We start from the raw sequence: 24,920 nt of genomic DNA, 5'->3' as shown, positions 1-24,920 counted from the left end.
TTTATTTTTACGACTGTCTCAATGTTTAGACCAGGATTGACTAAAGAAGCACTAATACTGAAATAACATCCACTTTATTTTTCCATTGGGACTGTTCTACTGTACAGATTGAAAAATACTTAGTGCTACTGCACCCTACCTAGTACAAGTAAACAATTTCATTTTTTCAAACTTTCATTTATCTTAACATCAACAAAAGAAATTGACTTATCAATAGAAACTATGGTCTATTGTGATTTCTGAGGATTTTTTTTTTCAGAGAAAAAAAACGACTCGAAAACATCAACAAGGTTGAAAGTGAGTAATAACATTACCTATGGGTGTTTTTTTTCCAGCAGCTGACTTGTCTCAGTCATTGTGATTGTAGTTACAGTGATATCACCTGTTAAGTAGCCTGAGACTCAATCTCACTCCTACATGTAGCAGCCCGCCCTACCAACTGGGCCCCCTAAAAGTAAAAGCTGGGGGGGGGGGGGGGGGGGGTAATTAGTCCCTGGCAGCAAGAGATTGTGTAATGGCTCCCACCGTTGAGTCATACCGTGCCAGGCTGGAGGCCTGCCAGCCTTAGCCTGGGACCTCCTCCCCCCCCTACTTTGCCCCTCGCGGGGTTATCTGGGGGTCAAACAAGTTGAAGTGAAGAAGTAACAGCAGCTCACCTGGTAAGGACTCCTGAAGACATCAGTCACTTCCTCCATGAACACAACATCCCACAGAAGTAGCAGACACAGGGTCCAGTAGGTACCGCCTTCTCCATGGATACCTGTGGACACAAGGAAATGGGGGTGATCAAATTTTGGAAAGAAAATAGTAATAACAGTAACTGTTGCGTTGATGAAGGTTAGACATCCAGGTAATAAGATACGCCAAAAATAATTACTCAAGCAACTGGATAAAATTTTGAAACAGTCAGACGTTTCAGACAGTATCCACTGTCTTTCGTCAGTGACTAACGATAGGACTGAGAACACCAGACTAAAGACTACTTCAAGACATCCTTAATTGTCTTTACCTCATTAGCATATCTATTCAGAGTTTTGGTATAAAACCTGGTGTTCTCAGTCCTATCGTTAGTCACTGACGAAAGACAGTGGATACTGTCTGAAACGTCTGACTGTTTCAAAATCTTATCCAGTTGCTTGAGTAATTATTTTTGGCGTAACAGTAACTGTTGATTTTATAACCTCTGAGATTAATATCTGGTTTTTAATATCTAAAAAGCATAGAAACCTTAAGTTTGTATTGCTTAATAATTAGATAATCCATGTATTATAGCTTTGTTTGATATCTTTAACACTAAAAGTGTCAGAGCTTAATATTAGATTGGCTTCCAATAAACAATTTGTCATGTAAATTTCCCTGGCACCTCAATGGTCAACCTCCAATAGTGTCTGCTAAATTTGCATGTGTATTGTGTCACAGCTACCCTTCCAAACCTCAGTAACATAGTGGAAACATACTGGAATGTGTTCCCACTATGTTTCCAATGTGTCACAGAAGGAAACACACAGGAAACCCAATGGAAACATATCTAATTTCCATGGCCAACTTCTCCGCCCATGGAAACACAAGGAGCTGCCAGCCCGAGATACAGGATGCCCCCCTGTGGCATAAGAATCCTGTTGTTTGTTTTAGTAAGTCCTGCCAGATGGACCTTGTAATTGGGGAAACAGGGAGTTTGTAGTGAAGTTCTGATAAACACTTTCTTGGACAAACAAGTCCAAACCCCCATTCGAAAGGAAATTCATCATTATGGTGGTGGAAGGAGGAGTAAATTGTTGCTTTTTGTTACTTTTGTCTTTTAACTATACTGTCATAGCAGGGCTGTCTGGAATGAAAGTACATGTGGCTTGACCTAGTTTCTTGCAGTGCCCCAAAACAACAGCTATCACAAATGTTACTAGGGAACATCAGGGAACTAACATGCTGAGGTATTTAGCAGTATAGTCTGAGATGGAAAAGTTGTAAGTGCTGCCAAAGTGGCATGGGTTGGACTGCCCTGACAGATCACATGACATGACCTAACAGAACACATGATACAGGCCATCCTTCCCTAGCTCCCTGTGGGTACCAGTGTAGTGGCTGGTGGGCATTGAATGCCTCTCATGATCAGTCATGTCTGCAAGATGTGTATACAAGTTAAGACATTAACTGGGGATAAGACTTGATAATACAGCCCTGCAGTAATCATTTAACTTTAAGAAGCCACTATTATTGGAGACCCAAGGTCAAGGTAGTTTAGCTCTGCTATCATATAGACTCATGGATACTATGAGTATCAGCAATTCAGTTTTGTAGTCTCGAGTTGTATTGAAGAACCTAGTATACAGTTCATTCGGGAAATGTTCTGTACACAGTGTACCATGCCTTGGCAATGCGTGGATAATTGCTTTTTCACACATAACAAGCCCCAGGAATAGGGAGAGGAGCCTGCTGTCCTTCATCTTTACTGGCCTCTCCTCCTAGGAGTGATTGATTACCAGGAAATATAGTGGAAACACACTGGAAACAGAGTCTCTAATTGGCGATAAGGAGACACATAGGAAACCCTTCCACTACACGTCCTCCAAAACAAACATTAGGAGACCTCTGAACAGGGAAAAAGGAGAGGACACACAGAGGAAACACCCCCTCTTCTTTCCAATATGTTTCCCCTGTGTTTCCCCTGAGTTTCCATTATGTCACTGAGGTTTGGAAGGGTAGAGGTTAACCATAGAAGTGCCCAGTAAATTTGCATGTGTATTGGAAGCCAGACAAGGTATGTGTATTGGTATGGCCACTTAGGACAATGACTTCGGTAGGGCCTGAGTGATTGAAACCTCCTTCAATGCTAGAGCTTGACACTCCTGTATCTGAATAGCAGGTATAATACACAACCACACAACCATTGGCATAACACACCAGCTATGCAGGCATAAGCGGATCCGCAGAAAAGAGCTTTGCAACAGAACTGAGTCAGCTTACAGATGTGATTTTTGTGGCAGAGACTGCCATTCTCGTATAGGGCTTTTTAGCCATAGTCGATGCTGTAGGGCTGTTGTGAATTAGGATTTTACCATGGTCAATACTGACCGACGGAGGCCATATATATGCAGGCATGCGACACGGCAGCAGCTGGTTATATTATACTAAACGACCTGTCACATCTAACCTTTCCACATCTAGCTGTAAAGTTCCTCTAAATGAATTAAGACCATTCTTACCTTCCTCATAGCCCTGTCCCCTGTAGTGAGCCAGTGAGAGCTCCTCTACAGAACAGATGGTGACGTCCTGACTATCCTCTGTGTACGAGTCTGTAGTGATGAACACGTTCTTGTAGCCTGGCTGGTTCACTGGGTAAACCCTCCCTGAGATGGTTACCTGAAGAATCACAATCGATATTGATTGTTAATCTATACATGTCAAATTCCAGTATTGCCTTTGTCAGCAGGGCTAGCCCTTCGTAATAGCCAGGACTGGCTATAGTTGGGTAGCCCTGCACAAGCATTTTAAGAGGCTTGAAAACTGGAAATATTCTAGTTGCTGTAGTCTTTATGAAATTGACATTTAATGCCACTGTTTACCACATTTGCGTGCCGATTTCTTATCAAAAGTGCTCAAAAGCGGCACAAAAATAAGCTACATGGTGATCTTTTAGTTTCAAGCGTCTAGTGTAAATAGACCGATACCATAGCCCCGCCCACCTCCATCAAAACGTAGAAATGCAAAATTAAAACATAGAAATGCAAATATTTGACGGACATGCAGTCAATCTCTCATTGGTCGAACCGCTAATTGTGATGGACAGTCAGGATCAGTCTATTGGGGCTTGGATTTTCTATCAGTTCTCACCACACAACGACTTCGTATCTTTGTCGATATGTTATCATGGTAAAGTATTATTGAAACTTACTACTAGTATGTGTAGGAATGACTAGAAATTGGAGTTTTTTAGTCAAGTTTCAAGCCTCCTAAAATGCTCTGGATGCCTTAACTAAAGTTGTACCAGCAAAGATAATTTTGAAATCAGTTCTTGTCAGAATACACAAAATCTTGCTAACCTTGGGGAGGTCTCTGAGAGGAAGCGGGGGTATTTCAGCCTTCCTTGTCCTGAGTCTGGGGTTGTTGTTGGAGTCACACAGGCGATGCGCCCTGATCATCAGGGCCAGTCTGTGACCCGACCTGACCTCGGGGTCAGCAAGTCCTCTTAGGATGGCCTGTACAGCCTGATAAAAAACACAACTTACAGCTTATTCTAAGGGTGTCGCAGAGGTCTTTTCACATTGGTCAGAAGGTCATACAGACGTAATTAATTGATTACTAGTTACTGTACATTGTATTAAGTTAAAAGTTAAAGTACTTCCCGCACCAGACGGTGCATAGGGCGGCGCCCATCTCCATTTCTGCAGCCCTGGGCCACACAACTTTGTGCAAGTCACTACAGCAGAGTCTAGTCCACTGGTAGTGGTGTGTGTTTAACTACCATTATTCCCAAATGCTGAGTGCTAAGCAGAGAAAGCAGTTATCATCATCATAATGTACTAGATTTAGTATTTGGTATGACCCGGCCGGGTTCGAACTCACGACCTACCGTATGCAAGACTTTACCCACTAGGCCATTGCACTGGTTTGCACCATATATTGTATTACCTAATAGATGCTAAAATCTCTTTGCTAAAATCAGATTACAGCCCATGATCTTGCGATCTTGCCACCAGGAAGATCTGCTTTGAGATTTACGACTAGTAAGCTTCTAAGCACTAAAAAGCACCAAACAGTAAAGATTTACATTGGGATAGGGGAGATAGTAAGACTTGCTTGATCCTATGGATTAGCCTCTACCAGGCTTCATAGATATATGATAGGTCGCAGGAAAACAGTAGAAATTGACCAAATAGACAGATAACATGCAAGAAGAGTAATAAAATAGCCAGCCAGGGAGCATACTATTAGCTTGCGTGTTTATTTGGCCAATTTCTACTATTTTTTCAGCAACCTATATAGCCTACCCATGGGTTAAAGGCAGACTAAACTTAATTTCGTAAAGCATACTGCATTAGCTTAAATACACCACTAAGACCAGTTCTGACTTGTTTTACACTAGTCCATCATAGATTAGCTTTTTTATAACATTTCAAATTGGCGGCCTGGTGCCCGTAATACTCAACGAGTCCAAAGACCGTGACATCAGAATCCGTCAGAATCCGACAGAATCTGTCAGAATCCGACTGTTACGATCGATGCGTGTTCTATAGAATAGATTCTGGGACGAGTCGGATTCTAACGGATTCTGATGTCACGGTCTTTGGACTCGTTGAGTATTACGGGCACCAGGCCGCCAATTTGAAATGTTGTAAAAACGCTAATCTATGATGGACTAGACTAAGTGTAAAACAAGTCAGAACTGGTCTTAGTGGTATATTTAACATAATGCAGTATGCTTTACGAAATTAAGTTTAGTCTGCCTTTAAGAATGTACACTCAGTGCTCACTTCTTCAGGTTGCTTCAGGTGACTCTCTAAGTTCAAAGCCAGGCGGTCGTACCACCTCCCGTGGGAGTCTGCGCAGTACAGACTGTCAGAGAGAAGACTGTTCAGGAGGTCTACCGCCTCGCTGTACTGACGAAGCTTCTCGTAAACCTCCACCCCTCGGGACAGGACGCCGGTGTAGACCCAGGATGCTGTGAAGCAGCGTAGGAAGGATGGAAGGCCAGCATCATACCTGGAAAACAAACTCAGATTTCTAGATTGCAGCATGATACTGTAACTGAGGACAAACCAATTTTATTTGTTGATTGTTGAGAAAAAAATTGGAGTGAGAGGGCGTAAAAAACACTTTTTGCAAATAGTCTGGGGTGAAGATAACAAAGGGTTTACATAACATAAAGAATAAGAGGATTATTCAGGTTTCAGCTTTGTAAGGCTCATTTTATGCAATGCACCTCTTTCTTTGATATAGTATTACAATTCAGCATCAAAATTACAATGTAATATAATATGAACTGCCCTGTAATATATGGATAACTTATGATAAAATGTGACCACAATTTTTAGGTATGTGTAGGCCTTTAAAATCTATTTTGGTGGTTATTGAGTTTTACAACTGAACAAATAGTAAAATCATGATTAGGCCACAGCAAGTAAATTTTATGGATGACATCCTCCGCAGACTCCAAAATTAATGAGATAGGGCGAAAAAAAAAAACAAGGCGGGACAAAAAAACAAGATTCCTATATTTTCAAATTGTGAAATCAAACGTCTTGTTAAACAAGAATTGAGGCAACGAAATATGATATCATGACCAACAGGTCTTTTATTCCTGTATTCAACCAATGAGGTTTCATACATGATATATATTATATATATAACTGTACTATATAATATAAAACCTCCTTGATTTAATGTAAACATGTCCTTGTAAATGTGTATACATCTCAATAGACTAACTACAACAAATGCAGAAAAGAGCTTCTTGTACCATCCGAAGCAACTACACTGGGAATTCATATGCGATGAAACACCTTGTGTATACAGCTCAATTAACTAGACCCCCCCCCCCTCCCCCCAATTATTCATATAATGTCCTTGCTCGGACAAATGCAGAAAACAGGTTGTTATTATACCATCATGGGCAGGAACTACACTGGGTATTCATATGCAATGAAACACCTTAGACTGTCAACATTAAACTGTTCTTGAAGATGTGTATACAGCTCAATTAACTAGAACAAACGCAGAAAACAGCTTGCCATACCATCATGGGCAGGAACTACACTGGGTATTCATATGCAACGAAACACTGTCAACGTTTACGACATATTTGCCAATTTTTGGCATGTTGACCACCGTCGGAGGGCAATAAAATTTCTTGTTTTTTATTTCGAAATCAGGCGAAAATTAATGAGCGCGCTGATGTCATCCATAAAAATTACTTGCTGTGGCCTTAACAAGATTGGCAACATAAAAAGATGTTGCCATGGCGACGGTGGTCTCTGTTAACGTTTTCGTTTTTAGCCCACATGCAAATAAGGACCTCGCATAAATCATATCAGTCGATCACCTTCTCTACCAAAATAACACGAGTTGTCCAATGTATGAAAATCTTGTTTTCACAAAAAAAGATATCGTACCATTTCCTCATAAATTATGTAAATGAGGCCCTCTATGCAAGATTTGTGTCTAATAGTGGCCACGTTTACTTAACTTCCAAATGGTGCAAAAATGAAATCCCCATCATTTACCACTATGGATTTATAGTAGTTTGTCATTAATTATGCAAATTAAGTATCAATTTGCATAATTGATATCTATCGATATTTATCTCTTTCTCAGTTGCATATGTCATGTGTTTGAGAGTCCTATAATAGAATGCAGCTGATTTATTAACTGTTCTCATTAATTATGCAAATCAGATATTGATTTGCATAATTGGCATATGATTATGTAAATCGTCACTTAAGCTATCTACACACCAAAAATTATGATGATGCGTCATCCCCTTCTTGCGTTATTCTTTCTCAAAGTTTGAGTCAAAATCAGCTCCTGCAGTTCCAAAAAAAGCCACTAGGGGGTCCAAATCTACAGGACATATTTTCCTAACAAAGAGCTATCCACCACTTAAAAATCATGACTATAGCATGTTCAGAAGACTAGATTTGAAAATGGAAAGTTCCCCTGCAGTACCATAGAAAATCGCTAGGGGGCCCAATATCCAATCATTACAAGGTACTCCATAGACCTACCCACCTACAAAATATGAAGACAATACATCCAGGCATTCTTGAGTTATCGTCCCATGGACTTTCACATTACTGTACAATTCCTAGAATTCTTGCAATCTGCACACAATATAGTAAAAATTTGGCTCGCCCCTGAGGCGTCGCCAAAAATTTGTGAATGGGAATAGCGACCCAATTTTTTTTTCCAAATTGGTAAAAAGCTGGAGAGGCTAGTCTGAGAAGCAGCAAGAAAATGGTGTGGCCTAAATGCATTAAAGTTTGGTTTAATGTTCCAAATTTTTGCGGTACCTCTTCACTGCCAACTTAAAACCACTGCAAAAACTCAATTGTCTCCCTACTGTGAAATTGAATAACTGCAAACTTAAACACATTACAGTAAAGAGCTTTAGGAATGTATCCATGCCATCTAATTTGATTATGATAAAGCTTGCATGCTTTGAGTCACACTGTGTTGTGGAAATCTATCATTGTTTCTATATCTGTCACTGTGCAATTGTATTCATTATTGGATTTCTTGGAAATCAGATTTTCAATACTCAATGGGCCATCCATTTATTGTTGAGGACGAATTAAAAGAAATAAATCCTCTACTGTGACTAATCCTTGCATTCCGTCTGTAATTGTTTAAAATGCTGTGTACAACTAACAATACATTTTACTTCAAGTCATATCTGCTGGGGTCACATATATTATGTTACTTTAAAGGCATCCAGAGCATTTTCTGAGGCTTGAAGCTTTAATTGAAAAAGTCAACTTCATAGTCATTCCTAAAGATAGTAAGTTTCAATAACACTATACCATTACATATCGAAATGAAATGAGCAAAGATACGTTGTCGTTGTGTGGTGAGAACTGATAGAAAATCCAAGCCCTAATAGACTGATCCTGACTGTCCATCACAATTAGCGGTTCGACCAATGAGAGAGTGACTGCATGTCCGTCAAATATTTGCATTTTTATGTTTTGAATTTGCATTTCTACGTTTTGACGGAGGTGGGCGGGGCTATGGTATCTACAGTATTTACAGTAGGCGCGTGAAACTAAAAGATTACCATTTAGATTATTTTTGTGCCGTTTTGCGCATTTTTGAAAAGAAATCGGAACGCAAATGTAGTAAACAGTGGCATCAATTGTCAATTTCATAAAGATTAAACCAACTAGGATATTTCCAATTTTCAAGTCTTATAAAATGCTCTGGGTGCCTTTAAAGGAGTCCTAACCTCCAGAGGGCGGTGTTATTTTCCACTAGATTATGTATCAATGACTTTTTACAGAATTCTGCCATTACACAAGGTGTGTTTTTTAAAACAATATGATACTCACTAAACCCTTGCAGACCCTATCCATGTTTTCCCTTATAATGTGTAAACATACATCTTTAATGGTGAATATTTTTGGCATAGATGAGGGTGGTTATTAAGCACAATAAGAAGGCCAATTGTTAATAAGATATAAAAGAACACAAAGCAAGACAAGTTTTTCTTAACCACCCTGACATTCTTTTTGTAATCTAACTTTTGTCAGGCCTTGTCAGGCACAATTTTTGGATGTTTTAAGATGTTCTGTAGGTGTTCCTTTGCACTGTATTCTAGCAAGGGGTTTTCGACAAAAAGAAACAAGAAAAAGCCTTTGAAAAAGAGTGCCCTCTACCTTGCTATCTCTGGGTCTTGCTGAATGGTGGAGAAAACTTCAGTAGCAGACAGGTACAACTGGTGAGCCAGTTGGAACTTGTTGGTCTCCATGGCAACTGTGATGTCATTCTCAAACTGCATGGCTTGCTCATACCTGGAAAGGGACAAGAACAGTTGAGAGATAAAACAGTTAAACTGTAACTGTTGTGTTTGTTTGTTTGTTTGTTTGTTTGTTTGTTTGTATTGCATACCCGGTAAACCGCCTCAAGGCATAACACACCAGGTTTGTACTGAAGAGTACAAGCTGCAAATCTGGACAGATTTATATGATCCACACACACCGGGAAGGACCCCTGCTTTTTTCGATAAGTGTGGTGGGTCTTTTACGTGCTCAAGGTGTGGCTCTCCTCAAACACAGGACCTCCATTATCTAACATCCTATTCGAGGGACGTCCCTAACAGAAGCTAGCGCGCCATGGCGACGCCACCGCGACGCCACCGCGACGCGACCACCACGTGTATGTGGTTGCAATCGAGACCTGACAGTCAACTAACAGCACTAATAAGCAATTTAGAGTATACCACTGGTTCAAGCGCCACTAACTGACCACTCTAACTGGTCCTGATTTTTTAGCCTAGCAGTTAGTGCATGCGGTCTTTGCACTGGCGGGCCTTGGTTCAATCCCGGGAGCCAGGAGACTGTTCTACTCGACTCAGTGGTTCCTACATCGGCCGTGTGAGTAATGGCAAAAGATGCCGCACAGGGATATCGAACTCTGAGATTCAAGGACGAATCTTAAAAAGAAAAGTGGTTAGTAGTTAAAAAGTGTAACAATGGGGTTAAAGCGCCACTAACTGACCAGTCTAACTGGTCCGGACCTTTTAGCCTAATGGTTAGTGTATGCAGTCTGTGCGCTGGCGGGCCCGGGTTCGATTCTCTGGTGTTTCAACTGTGCTGCAACTTCTATGGAAGGAAAATTCTCTTTCCAATATCTTGATAGATGAACATGTTTCATTCATGTAAAAATGAAAATCATTGTGCATATCTGAGGTCAATTCCTTCTCATCCCAACATGGAGTGACAGGCAGTCTATTTGAGCTCACAATACATGCCTAGATAAACAACAAAATCCCTCTGCAATAGGAATACTGCTGACATCACCAACCACTTAAGACAGAGAGTGCTGACTTGGTTCCAAGTCTTACCCTTGGCACTTCTGTGATTAATACCAACTGGCAGACACTAAGCTAAACACATGTCCGATCTGACTCGCGGGTTGTTTTTAATGGGCACGTTGATCTCTATCTCCAACAGGAGGAATTTCCTGTTATGATCAATTGTCGCTCGCTCAAAGGTCAACCGCCAAGTTGTCTCTGGGCAAACCACTATAGTGACTGTAAATGCATTTAAGTTTGCGAGGTTTTTATTTCGCGCTAAGGTGAAACCGGAGTGTTTGCGGTGGTTTGAACTTCACGGCAGCGCTATAGTCACATATTGTATCAAAAATGTTTGCGGTGGCTTTAAGTTCGCGGTGAAACGGTCGCAGCGAATTCTGCAAACATAAAACCACCGCAAACATTTCTGCGTTTTCAGTACTCTGGATGAATAATAAGATAAAAACAAGGAATATGTGATCTCCAAGCAGATATGGACACCAGGAAATCTCACAACAGATTTGTGGTACTGGCTCCGTTCGCATGTCTTCTTTTAAGTGGTATAGATGTTTTTTCTGCAAGAGCTATAATAATTAGCTTAGGTATAACTGCCCTTAAGCGTAACATACCAGCCTCTTTATCTAATACAAATGTATATAGATGGTATAACTGCCCCTTCAGCATATACATCAGCTTCTGTATTTGTACAGCTGGTATAACCGCTCTTCGGCATAAAACAGTAGCTAATCTGTATCTATAGCCGGTATAACCACCTTACGGTGTAACACTCCCAGCTTCTGTACCAGCTTTTTGGGTATAACTCAGCCCTAATCTGCATAGCACACCAGCTTCTGTATCTATTTAGCCAGTATAACCGCCCTTTGGCATAAAACTTCTGTATGTATATAGCGTAATAACTACCCAGCGGCATAACACACCAGCTTCTGTATCTATATAGTGGCTAAGCCACCTTTCGGTGTTTAATTCACACCAGCTCGGTCATGACCAGAAGAAAATATACACCAGTTGAGAGACGTTGAGGACACAGAAAAAAAGATGTGCAAAACAAGCCAGTAGCGAACATCTGACTTAGAGAATAGTTTGACTTGACTTAGAGCATCTGGGAAAAATTGTACGCATACATGTGTTATCAAAGGAATTAGCTCGTTCCTGGTACTGCCACCTCGAGTAATGCTGACCATAGCAGCAATGTTGCAGGATTTTATCAAAACAAGTTTTAAGCATTATGTTTACACATGACTGAAGGATGAATCAGTCGGGGAGGGTTCACATTGGGGCTAAGGCCACACCAATTTAATTTCTTGGTTAACGACATTTTTAAGGCATCTAGAGCATTTTATGAGGCTTGCAACTTAAAAAAACTCCAATTTCTAGTCATTCCTACACATAAAAAGTTTCAATAACACTAGCTATACCATTACATATCGACATTAAAAGAGCAAAGGTACGATGTCGTTGTGTGGTGAGAACTGATAGAAAATCCAAGACTGATCCTGACTGTCCATCACAATTAGCGGTTCGACCAATGAGAGAGCAAGGAGGTTTTATATAGATGATAAACCTCCTTGGAGAGAGTGACTGCATGTCCATCAAAATATTTGCATTCTTATGTTTTAACTTTGCATTTTTACGTTTTGACGGAGGTGGGTGGGGCTATGGTATCGGTCTATTTAAACTAGGCGCGTGAAACTAAAAGATCACCATGTAGCTTATTTTTGTGCCGCTTTTGAGCACTTTTGAAAAGAAGTCCGCACGCAAATGTAGTAGGCAGTGGCATTAAATGTCAATTTCATAATTAAAAGATTACAGCGACTAGAATATTTCCAGTTTTCAAGCCTCATAAAATGCTCTGGGTGCCTTTAAAAAAAATGCTAGATTGGAAAATCAACATGAAAACAGATCTCATGATCAGAGGAAAGTCTGTACTTTGGTGCGCACAGTTTCAGGGAGTGAACAGGGTCAAGTGCAAGTTTTCACCCCAGCCTTCTGTTGTAATGATGTCCTCGTGCTAAAATTTTACTTTAAAAAATGTTTACCAAGAAATTAAATTGGTGTGGCCTAATGGTGCCTCTCTGTCCCGGGAGGAGGCTCCCCTCAAGCTCTTTGCTCTTCTTGGAACCAGCGCTCTCAGGTCCCGAAGGTCGTTAGCAAAATGTGCATTGTGCTGATTCCGAGATTTCTAAGATTAATCTCTTTGATTAAATGCATCAATCTAAGCTTTTCCTTGCATAGCACAGACACCCAGGTCGTCGAATACCTCTAGAGACTTTTGTCTGAGACAAACTTTTAAAAGCACATGTAACCAAGGAGGTTTTATGATGTAACCAAGGGGTAATTACAGTGTTGTTTGAGCACAACTTACTGACCAGTCTAACTGGCACTCAAACCATACTGTGACTGTTACACAGTCACTCCACTGTGACTGTTACACAGTCACATAAAATGGACAATATGACCTGAATTGAACATCACTAGTGCCTGTCGTTAGTTTTCCTACAAATGATACTTCAATGTCCAACCAAAGCCTGCTAATCATAAAGTTTCATGCAAGGAGCTTCAAGAGTTGAAAACTACTTGCTAATGGTTGAAAGGGACCTCCTACGTCCTTGGCTTTGGGTCTATTTTGGTCCAAACAACATCGATCAACATCAGTGCTTGATATGACGTACTCAAGAATGGCTGATATTTCTAAAGCACGTTTTGTAAAACCGCATTTGACATGGGTCAATTTGGGGCTAACGTGCACACCGTAAAAATATCTACGATGGTTCGATATTGATGGAAACCTCTGATACACCACTTCTGAGGAAATTCATGATTGACCCAGTCAAGGCAACGGGATTGGTGGAACAAACTTGGCCAAGGCCATGATCATAGGGAAGGCTGGATGGAGTGTCCTTGGCTAGATCAAGGATATGTTTTTTTTGGCTAGATACATGTGAAAGGGTAAAGGCGTAATCATCTTTCATTCAAATTGGTCTAATTAACTAAACCTCTGAGACAGAAAATGAGGAAGTGGATTGCTCTCTGAAGCAGTGCACAGACCTTTTACTGTGTAAATCTTAAATGCATTTCTTTCTTTTCCAGCAACTGTGCATTGATTTACATAAATAACAGTGCACGTTCTGATTTAAATTTGTAATCCACGTCTGTGGGGGGGCAGGGGATCTCAGAGTTAAATCTTGCGCTTCTTTTATTTCAAGGAGGTTCTGAGACTTTCTGATTTATAGGAGATTTGAATTGAAGGATATTAAGATGAATACTACACAATCATATTATATATAATAGAGCCAGAAAGGTTAAACTACTATCTATACACATTCTACAGCTAAAAGTCTCATATACTCCAAAAAGTCATTGGAGAAAGTTGCAATTTAGACCCCTTTTGTTCCTCTTGGGAATGATATTGACAGTTGCATTGCTTTGTTGTTTACCAGGACTGAAGGCATTCAAGGTTGTCACATCGCCCCTAGCAACGACATTACAATCACAAAGGCTTAATCAATTCCACTGGGAGATAGATCACGCTGTGACAGCCTATATAACAGCTGCCCTTCCACAGTGGAACCTCACTTCAGCCTCTTGTCAAGCTGAGTAAGGAACTGAGAACGAGAGCAACTCACTGCCTTACGAATACCCACAGAAGACGACTTGAGGTAAGCCTTTTTCTTTTACCAAGACGCACACATAGTATAATCACAGAAAATCTCACCGTACTCTGTATTTACGTTGTTGCCAGAGTTTGTATTACTTTGTAGAGAATGAATTTGCTAGAGCAAAGAGTTCTTTCTGTGTACCTCAATCCAAAAACATTGATTTCCTTTCTTATTACTGAGAAAATATCAACTTTGTAAAGACTTCTTTCAGTTTCTTAAGATCAGCCCAACTTTAGCTTGATGAACATCAAGGTTGATTCAATTGGAAGGACTAGTTCACTTCCGAAAAAGAAAGCACACACTTTGATGGGCATCAAACTGTTCAAGTGGACCAATCAAGCCTAATCTTGGCCTTGAGCAGTTGAGTGGAGTCACTGGACCAAGGTCTTGCCGAACTTCTTGTTAGCGTAATCATGTGCATCTGGTTTCAACACAATCTCTCAGGCTCTGGGAATTAGTCCTGTCAGACAAATATCTGAAAACTTTGTCATTCTGCCAGGAAAGTTTACCAACAATGAAGTCTCAGGAAGTAGTTGAGATAAGCAACATCCTCACAGCAATTAGTTTGACAAGAAATCTGTCAACTATGGGGGAAAAGGGGGAGAAACTTTGTGACAGGAGACAGACACAAAACACAACGAAACAGTGCTGTGTTTACATCACTTAGGCTCATTGTCTCTGCCCAGACATTCCATTGTGAAGATATACACCAGGTCATTCTTTTTGTAGGTTGAGTTTATGCAGTTATCCTTGGTATAATATAAAGTCCCTCAATCTACTGGTAAGTGTGAAGAAATCCTCATCAAGTTGTTAGAAGATCTTTAACTTCTGTACAGATGATTAATTCTCATTTGAAAAGCAATTGTTTTGGTGTTGGTTAGTGTGAATATTCAATGGCTTTTACATTTTATTGGAGACAACCTATTGTATGGGTATGTGTATTTTCACACATACACAGTGTATTGTTATTCAAACCTTAGTGGAATGTGTATTACGGGGCAAACATGTCGTATGTGTATTGTGGTCGACACACATCTAAATGAATCCCTCTTGGGCTATTTTAGGCTCTTTGTTACCATAGAAAGTGAGTATTGACTTGATTTGCATATTGTCAAAGAAACTGGTTCAGCTTTGACAAAATGTCTTCCCTTTTTACTAATCATTGACAAGACCAGTCAGTGCTCAGCTTAAATCCAATACAAAATCTGTTCAACAGGGGACACATAAGAAATACTACATGTAACGTCAATTGTATGAAGAGAGTCACCTACGGAGAGAGGGTCTAATAGGCAACCCTACGCCTGCGAATGAAACCCTCCATGGCCAAAGTCCCCCGGCAAATGTTCTCCCTATAGCCGGCATGGTTAGTCTGTGTCTTTTGTCAGTGACTTTCGTCTGTCTTTTGTCAGACTGTTTCAAAATTTTATCCAGTTGCTTGAGTATCTATTTTTGGCATACCTTATAACCAGGAATCGAACCTTCATCAAAATGATTTCACACTTCATACATTTACAGTAAATTTAAGATTCTTCTTCTTAGGAACAATGAAGCTGTGTGGTGTGTTGCTACTGGTGCTTGTGGCAGTCCCAGCCTTAGGCCAGTTTCCCTCATACAACTGGGAGTTTCCTAACGTTTATGTTCTCTATGCCCACATACTTGCAACTAGCCTTCAGGCATGAACTTGTGACTAAACTTTCAATTCTTCTCCATTGTCAAGGACAATGAAGCTGTGTGGTGTGTTGTACTGGTGCTTGTGGCAGTCCCAGCCTTAGGCCAGTTTCCTCATACAACTGGGAGTTCCCCGACAGGAGGATAGAGAATAACTGCGAACTAAATACCATGGTGACCGCAAATACTCTATTTTCTCCCTACCACGAAATGAAATCACCTTAAATACATATACACTAGTCAGTAAACTTTTGATTCTTCTTCTTAGGAACAATGAAGCTGTGTGGTGTGTTGCTGTACTGGTGCTTGTGGCAGTCCCAGTCTTGGCCAGTTTCCCCCAGACAACTGGGAGTTTCCTGACGTTTACGTTTTCTATGCCCACGTAGTACTTGCAACTTGTAGTACTTGCCCACGTAGTACTTGCAACTTGTTAATAAACTTTCAATTTTTCTCCATTGTCAGGAACAATGAAGCTGTGTGGTGTGTTGCTACTGGTGCTTGTGGCAGTCCCAGCCTTGTGCCAGTTTCCCCCAGATAACTGGGAGTTCCCCGACCGGAGGATTGAGAACAACGAGGACCTGCGGGAGGTGCAGTGCAGGCACACCTGCAAGGACGTCAAGGCTCTGAAGAGGAGGATGAGAGAAATGGAGTCCCGAGTTCTAGCACTGGAGGATGCTGCACAAGGTAAGGTTTAACTTACATGTACTTTGGTCTTGTACTTGGAAGTCAAAAGTAGAGAAGGACCTTGAAGCTAACTGGTGTAGAGAGAAGAGAGAAGCACAACACCCGATAGGTGGAAAAGGACGACCCAATGTGCCTCAAAGCTACGGGAGGTGCTAACTAAAGGTGCTTGTACTTTGTAAGGTCTCCTCATCCTTTGTCTTCAGTTGTCTGCATCAAGGGTCTTCCGTTTTGTGTGTTACATCTTTCTCCACCCCAGGCAACTCTAATACATGTGACATGTATTAGAGTTGCCTGGGGTGGAGAAAGATGTAACACACAAAATGGAAGACCCTTGATGCAGACAACTGAAGACAAGGGATGAGGAGACCTTAAAAAGTTTAGCACCTTGTACTTCCAAGCGTTAAAACGTTATTATATCATTCCCCATGCACAGCTTAGAATCCTCGAGCACACAATCTAACCAAGTTTTTCTGGGTCTTCCCCTTAAATGTTTTCCATAGTTTGGTGGTATTCCTTTCTAATAGAAACTTTGGTAGACGCTCCTCAGGCATTGCAAATGAAATCTAAGCCTGACTAGGTTGCACTCCTGGGAGCTATATAGTAGCAACTCTCCAAGCAGAGGAATGGGCCTGGCTGGTTTTTATGTGTTTTTAGGCGTTTTTGTCTGGCTTTCTATTTTGTCCCGTTTTCTTTATGTCACCAACCTATATGTTAACGCCTTAAACACGTCAAAAACCAGACGGACCCATTCGTTTGCTTGGAGAGTATACCTGTTACGTACCAAGGAGTGGGCCAATTAGCCTCTGGCACTCAGCCATAGTGAGGGATTGTGTAAGTTACTAACCAAGGACACAGGCTGGAGGTAATGTTGCATTGGAGGATGTTTTCCACAAGGCCAAGCATCTGAAGATTGCACATCAAAACAAATTGGATGGAGCATTGTACAGCCTAGAACCTATAGTAACCAAAGCATAGAACCTCCCTGTAGCTTTTAGTAGTTTGACATATAAGTAGCCAGTAGTATTTTATTTTTGCGTTACATTGTACCAGGTCCTGTTACAATCAATGTGCAATAAACTTTGACTTGACTTGTAACTTCCCAATAACCTTGTCACAGCGCCCCCTACTGGACTGCTGAAGATGCTGCAGCTTGAGGGCAGGATCAGGGAGTTGGAACAGCTGCTGTTGAAGTCAAACAAGCCTTCAAAGCTGCAGGAAGTGGTGAAGCCTCGCAAAGACCAAGGAACAACAGGTACGCCTTCTACCACCGTACCAGAACTCTACCATTTGAAGACAGACAGTGTTCGACTTTCTTTTTAGTTTAACGCATTTTATACGTGATCATAGAAGACTTCAAAAACTGAAGTATAGTTAGATCTGTACAAGTTACCACCTCTACATAAGGACCACCTGGCCAATACTACATAGTAACATATGACTTTTTGGTGATCCCTTAAACATTAACTGTAACATTTATTTGGTTTAAGTAAACCTTGCGGGGAGGATTGTTCTACTTTGACCCACTGTTGAGCAGTCTCAGTTATCAAACCAAAGAAATTAGTTCTTTGGCTGCAAACTTAACGTAAACCAAAAACATGTTAATACGCAACTCATGCGGGGTTGTATATACGAACAACTGTGACGGGCTTTAGATCCCATTGACCCCAACATTGGTAATCCTAAGTAATCTATAGTGCACTTGTCCACATAGACCAGATTTTCTTGGTTTCCTATAGTTGGGCAGTTTTTACTGTATTCTCATTCAACTGTTAGGAACTTGACATTTTGCTATCACTAGGTCTATTGCTGTTTTATTTGATTGACTGTTTCCTTATTGTGCATGAAACAGACACCCATGTTTCTGCATCCTGTGCTGAGCTGAAGGACAACGGCTACACCGAGTCAGGTACCTACACCATCGACCCCGATGACCTTGACTACGGAGTGGAGCCATTCCAGGTCTTCTGTGACATGACAAGTGACAATGACACTGGTGAGTTGAGGCAGGACAGTAAGGACACACCAATTTAATTTCTTGGTTAACGGATTTTTATTTTCCAAAAAAAAAAGGCTGGCCCAGCCTTCTATTTTCATGAATTTTTCTTTCTAAAATTTTAATTTTTTGGAAAATAAAAATCTGTTAACTGCAAGAAATTAAATTGGTGTGGCCTAAAGGTTCGCTACATATTATACCTGACATATCAAACTTATTTTCTCTGGAACAAATGGTCTTTGTTGACATTTTAAGAGATCAATGTAAGATTTTGCATTCTTTCTTATGGTATAAGTTATACTTGGCAAAACAACATTTTTCCTTTCATATGATATCTTCTTTAGCTGATGAAGTTGATAAAAGTCACATTTTTCAGTCTAATGTGGTATCTTTTTAAGCTGTGAACTGCTGTATAGTCTTTTGGCGTTTGTCCAGGGTTGTCTCTAGCTTTAAATTTTTTACGTCCCACTCTTTGTTTGGGAGCCCCTGTCAAATTTGTTTTTGTTAGATCCGTCATTCTGTAGTAAGCTTCCAAAAATATATTTTCATCAGTTTCATGTAATGAAGTTTACATTTGTTTGGACGGATGGCATGAACTTTTTTCCAGTCCCAACAAGCAAACTTCCGTCCCGGGACAGAGGGACTGATCCTGGAGATTCCCTGTGTTTGTCACAGTGACTATTAGCCAAAGTTTGCAGCAGTCTTACTAAACATTTCATCAATGATTCTGCTACAGGAATTACTGTGGTCGGCCATGACAGTGAGGAGAGGATGTTGGTGAATGGCTGGGAGACTGCCGGGTCCTACGAGAAGGACATCTCCTACTATGGAGCCTCCATGGAGCAGGTCGCTGCCCTGATCAAGGCCTCAAAATCCTGCAAGCAATTCTTGAAGGTTACCTGAACTCTTTATTATGATAAGGTTGAGATCTTACTAAAGAAACTCTTGGAGATGGGTTGACAACAGTCCTTATAGTTAGTAATTCAAGACAGTGACTAACAAATATTTTATTCAAAATAAACTCTCCAGTCACAACCACTCAACATTTTTCTGACAGTATTATTAGGTTTTGTGACAGAGAAAGTATTAAAAATTTTGTTTTTGTTTTGGTGAAAGAAAAATCATTCACTAAGTGACAGATAGACATGGCAAAAACACTGATTTGACTTTTTCATGGAGCATAATTACAATGAAACTCCTGGTTGTCGATAAAGACTGAAATACCAATAAGAATGTGGCCTTGATCGTTCTATACTCCTTGAAATCTAGGGGTAAACATTTAGTTCAGATCACTGAGGAAGGATGCCAGATGGCATCTGGAACATTTGTTAATTCTCAGAAAACTTTGTCAAGTGGTATAGATTTGATCAGACAAATATATCATTGTTCATTCCTGGATGTTTAATCTTCATAAACGTAAGACTGAAACATGTTGTTTTCTTGTAAATGCAGTATGAGTGCTTCAGCTCAGCCATCCACGGCCGTATCGTTGACCTTGACGTGACCTATGCGAGCTGGGAGAGTCGTCAGGGTGAGAAGATGGACTACTGGGCGGGCGCAAGTCCCGGCAGCGGAAAGTGCGCATGTGGGGAGACAGGTGAGAAACATTCCACAGTGACTGTTTCTGTCACAGAAAAATTAGTATACAATGGTACAAACTAGGGGTAGATACCGGTTTGGCTTAATAAGGTCCAAGTCCAAGTTTAGGTCCAGAGATTTAGGTTCAGGTCCGGACCTGAACCTGGACCTGATCCTGTCCAGTTGATGTTTTGTTTTATTAGATCAATATTAAGCATAATAGAGAATAATACTGACACACACGGCTATAAAAGTTTCTTGGTGAGAAGACTTTCAAGATAAACCAGTATTTGATATTTGAATGTTGCACTTATTCTAAATGCCTTTTTGTCAGAGGGAAGACTCAAAACGCTTTTTATCAAACAAAATAGAAAAACATATTAATTTTTTGTACTTTGTTCAGGTTTTTTTGGACTCAGGTTTTTGGCTTTCAGGTTTTTTGGACTCGGTTCTTGGATGTAATAAAGGTCCGAATCAGGTCCAGCGAACTGGTATCCACCCCTAGTACAAACAACACTGTCTCAGAATGTAACGTGCATATGCAGGACTCCAGGGGATCAGCCTGCATGGCTGGTTAATTGTTTGTATTTATCAATTATCATTAGCAAAGTCATCTGTCACCCTTGACACTTATAATACTTCTCTAGACTTGCATTGTGTTGTCTGAAGTTTTGTTGTCTTGTAGCTACAATCATGGTTTTTAAGACTTATATGTTTGGTAAACATTGTATCAGAATTTTGTCCATTGCATAAGATATCTGTCGAAGTGCTGGTACAGACCGATTACAAGGATTGTTATTTTGATTGCAGCCTCCCTTACAGACACATCTGAATATATTGCCAAGATACAATGTAAAAGCCTATTTGCTAAACTTACTCAGAGTTGATTCATCTGAATGACCTAAGTAGTTCATTATTGAAATGCGTACTGCAGAAGTGCATCTTGGACAAATACTCTGGAACATGTAAACTGTATATTTGTTATATTTCGTCTGACCCTTACGTCTTCCCTCATGACTCCACTGAAAAGTGGCCTACAGGCCGATTTGATCTTCTCATGAGTAAACAAAGGTTCAAACAAACATGTCACAAAAACAACATTTCTGCATAACTTTTTGCATCTACTGATCTGGCATGACTGTTTTCTGTGCCCTCTTTAGGCACTTGTGATAAGGCTAACCCGCGCTGCAACTGTGATGTCAACGACAAGCGCTGGCGTGCCGACGAGGGGTACCTGACAGACAAGGCGACCCTGCCCGTGTCTCGTCTGAACTTCGGCGACACCGGTCACGAGTGGGAACAGGGCTACCACACCCTGGGCAAGCTCGAGTGCACAGGCTATTAGTATTTAGCAATGCCTGGCAGAGAGTCACAAACAGTAGTCTCTACCAGACTAACTACGCCAGCTATAGGAGAATATTTGCCAGGGAAGTTTGGCCACCAAAGGGTTTCATTTGCAAGCCCAGTTATTCCTTTTTGTGCCAAATTATAGGATCCATACACCAGTAGGAAGGCCTGGTAGAGGCTACACATTCAAATTGTGGGGATGGGTGCTGTTGTTGTTCAGCTTGTAGTGCTTAGTGGCACATAGGTCAGCAAGTTTCCTTGCTGTTCCTGTAGCAGGGTACTTAGTATATTTTTACAGGGAGGGGTTGTTAGCCTTTCCAATGGGGATGAGTGCTGGCCACCATTTTTAGAATTGGCTGATTGAAGTTTGATTCAAATGATGCCAATCCATTATACTGTGTATCACGAGCAACTCTTCACCATGTAACTGTTGATTTGATTTGATTTATTGAAATTGCAAACAGTACAATACACGTGGGCCACAGGCAGCTGTTGCTGGTGTCGTGGCCCACACACAAAACAATACTCAAGTCCAGAAATTCTATCCAGTTGCTTGAGTGACTGTTACCTTGCATATCTTATTACCTGAATGTCTAACCTTCATTGACACAAACAACTTAGTTTCTCAAAATGCACTACTCATTCTGGTGAAGAACAGGCCAGATTTTATCTTCCTATAAAGGGAAAGCTGTGTGCTCAGTAATGAAAGTACAGCTGCATTTGACATTTTCTTTTGTTATTGATAGATTTTGTAATATGAGCGGCTGTAATACTGTTACACTAACATTATACATTAAAAGTTCAAACTAGCAAAAATTGATTGATTTTGTCTTTATTTTTCTTGTATTTTATAACACCAGACAGATTAGTTCAAAATACAATGCATTCATATTCAACAAAGACTTTATTTAGTGGTATTTGTAAATTAAAACTACCACTGTCTTGATATCTTGATATACAATATGTATAGTATACTGTTTCTGCTGGACTCCCAATTTCATCAGATTCTACCACATAGATCTTTATGTAACATTTTTGGACAGTTTAGTCAGCACAAGAGCAGATACTAGTAAGAAGTCAAGGCACCGCACTAGGTACAATACAGGACTGTCTCCAGGACCTGTCCCACCATCCCAGGATGGAAATTTGCTTGTTGGTACAGAAAAAAATTTCACCCCATCCGTCCCCAAAAATCTGAACTTCATGACATGAAATTGATGAAAATGTTATTTTTTCTAGCTTAAAATTACCAATTTGACACCAAAGTTAACTATTTAATGTATAATGTGATAGATCCTTGACACTGAAAAAAAATAATAGTTTGAGTCTCTGACCTTAGTAAATCCTCCCTGCAGTTGAAGATCTTTGTTGGTCGGTTGATTGTAAAGTCAGGATACGTCACCCTCCCCATCTTCACCATCAGAATAGTTTGCCTACAATGAAAATAGAAAAGAATTTCTTTACTTGGCAAATGCAGACTTGCTAGTTATTAGTAAACATCAAACTATACAAGCCTAAATGTAGGTGAAGGTAAGCGTTAGAGAAGTCCCATAGCCTTTTTGAGGCCATAGGGGCAGTGAATTGTTACTGTCTAGGACACAGCACATCACCAGAACGTAAGCGATTAAGGTCGTGTTCGCCTATTTAAGGTTAATATCTCGCATATAGGTTCATTTAGTTGTGTCCAAAGACATATTTTATGCTACGGCTGTTACTCCAATGCAACGTTGACCAAAGAGAACAAAAGAGATTAGGCAGTTATAATACATGTAACGGGGGTTGCCCAAACATGTGACTTTTTTTTACGTGCTCGAACTCACTGCGCTCCATTGCTGGTTGCCAGAGAATGGTAATGTCTTAATGAATGAATTTTGAACACATTCATCTAAAGAACATAAATGGACAAGTGAAAACAAAAAACATCAGCAGGACAAGGGTTAAAGAGGAAAGAACAGGTCCTCTGACTGACTTACAGTTGCTGCTGACCCCCGCTGGCCTTATCCTCCTCCTCTGCGCTGCTGGACAGGTTAAACAGGAGCAGCACTCGGGTGAAGACAGCTCGTGGTGCTGTTCTCAGTCTTACACAGCCACCAAGTAGCTTCCTGGCTCTTCATGAAAGAAAAAAAAGTTGACAGTGTTTGAAATAACCACCTGCAGTCTGCAATTTGCAGGCAGATTTTTAAGATTGCAGAAGAAAAATTAAAAACTCTGCAATTTTGCAGAATGTTTCTTTTCTAAATTTTGTCTTTTCTGAGGGCCGTGGCTGTGATTTTTGTTACAGGTTGTCCGATCTAATTATGCATCAGATATAATGTACTTGTATCTCCTTATCAGGCAGCTGCAGGTTGTTGAATTTTTTTTGTACACATATTTAAATTTTAAAAAAGTTGTTTGATGTGATGTCATTTCAATGAAGTGAATTAATTTTGCTATTCGTTTTAATTATTTTTTACACACATGTATGTTTTTCCTGTTTCCAACTTTGTAAAAATGAAGATAGAGTGTGAGAGAATAAAGAATTACAGTACAGTAATGTTGCAAAACTAGATATGTAAATATAGGCATTATTAGGTTAAGGTTGTAGTATGAAGGCTTGTGTATTTGCAGAAAATATTTTTGAATTGCAGAACAAAATTTTGACATTCTGCAATATTGCAGAACACTGGAAAAAAAGTACTTCTACCACTGGTTGATAAAGATTTCTCAATATAAAAGATACTCATTGACAAGCAACTGGATAAGTTTTGTAAACAGTCAGACATTCCAGATAGCATCTTTTGTCAGTGACTAAACAGAATCTGATTCTAACTTTCGTCAATGGATCACTAAAGATTTAACCCTTTTTTTTCAAATTTCTGTATACAAATGGTACACATCTCGTGTTGGCTCTTTTATAATTAAGCATACTATTAGAGACATTTTGGAAGAAGAACTATCACAAGTTACCGTGCTTAGTCCAGTGGTTAGCGATCCTGCCTCTGGAAAAAGAAGCCCTGGGTTCGATCCCAATTGTGTCGCTCACCCGACATGCACCCTACCGGAAAGGGTCGCAGTCCTTAGGACGGGACGTTAAGCCGTGGTCCAATGTTCATTGTGCTTGTCGAAAAGAGCTAGGGGAATTTCTCCCGGTACAATGAACCCGTAAATACTGTACATAGCGTCTGTCTTCTCTGTCACGACCAGTGGAAGAGTAGCTCATCTGTTCACTGAGTTCATTTGAGCTAAACTGGTCGAGATCACTTTCCTTACTTTCCTTTCTAACTATAGAGATTCAAGTTGCAAAGAAAACGTCCTGAATTTAATTTTGTTATTTGACAAGACAAGACATGATTACCGTCCATCAAAGACATGCGAACACAAGAGAAGAAGGGTTACTTAATGGGAAACTATGATGATATACTGTAAATCACTTTAATTTAGTGACAGAAAAATATAGCGGTTGGGGGAAAATGGAATAGGTGACGGCACTTAA

General features: G+C 40.3%; 2 protein-coding genes across 2 annotated transcripts in view; one reads left to right on the top strand and one right to left on the bottom strand.

The window, feature by feature from the left end:
• LOC136427374 (fanconi-associated nuclease 1-like) overlaps positions 1 to 24,920 on the bottom strand; it is a 37,233-nt gene that overhangs the window by 7,265 nt on the left and 5,048 nt on the right. The window contains exons 5-11 of the mRNA XM_066416203.1: positions 23,422 to 23,556; positions 22,783 to 22,881; positions 9,366 to 9,500; positions 5,469 to 5,697; positions 4,038 to 4,202; positions 3,201 to 3,357; positions 657 to 760 (exon numbers count right to left, since the gene is read on the bottom strand). Coding sequence (XP_066272300.1) covers positions 657 to 760; positions 3,201 to 3,357; positions 4,038 to 4,202; positions 5,469 to 5,697; positions 9,366 to 9,500; positions 22,783 to 22,881; positions 23,422 to 23,556 — 1,024 coding nt within the window. The remainder of the gene's footprint in view (positions 1 to 656; positions 761 to 3,200; positions 3,358 to 4,037; positions 4,203 to 5,468; positions 5,698 to 9,365; positions 9,501 to 22,782; positions 22,882 to 23,421; positions 23,557 to 24,920) is intronic.
• Positions 14,096 to 22,264, top strand: LOC136427375 (neurexin-4-like). The gene is made up of 7 exons (XM_066416204.1): positions 14,096 to 14,178; positions 16,309 to 16,530; positions 17,648 to 17,782; positions 18,380 to 18,523; positions 19,260 to 19,417; positions 19,976 to 20,120; positions 21,262 to 22,264. Exons 2-7 carry the CDS (start codon positions 16,314 to 16,316, stop codon positions 21,444 to 21,446), a joined length of 984 nt encoding a protein of 327 aa, XP_066272301.1. The 5' UTR covers positions 14,096 to 14,178; positions 16,309 to 16,313; the 3' UTR covers positions 21,447 to 22,264.

Source organism: Branchiostoma lanceolatum, chromosome 2 (genome assembly GCF_035083965.1).
Source record: "Branchiostoma lanceolatum isolate klBraLanc5 chromosome 2, klBraLanc5.hap2, whole genome shotgun sequence".
NCBI lineage: Eukaryota > Metazoa > Chordata > Leptocardii > Amphioxiformes > Branchiostomatidae > Branchiostoma > Branchiostoma lanceolatum.
Note: the sequence above shows the minus strand (reverse complement) of the source record. Positions and strands in the feature narration are given on the sequence as shown.

What these genes read in the sequence shown, in the direction of transcription:
- LOC136427375 (XM_066416204.1), top strand. Translation starts at nt 16,314, where the DNA reads ATGAAGCTGTGTGGTGTGTTGCTACTGGTGCTTGTGGCAGTCCCAGCC. An exon ending in CAAAGACCAAGGAACAACAG is followed by an intron (nt 17,783 to 18,379) that starts GTACGCCTTCTA and finishes TGCATGAAACAG; the next exon opens with ACACCCATGTTTCTGCATCC. An exon ending in GTGCGCATGTGGGGAGACAG is followed by an intron (nt 20,121 to 21,261) that starts GTGAGAAACATT and finishes TGCCCTCTTTAG; the next exon opens with GCACTTGTGATAAGGCTAAC.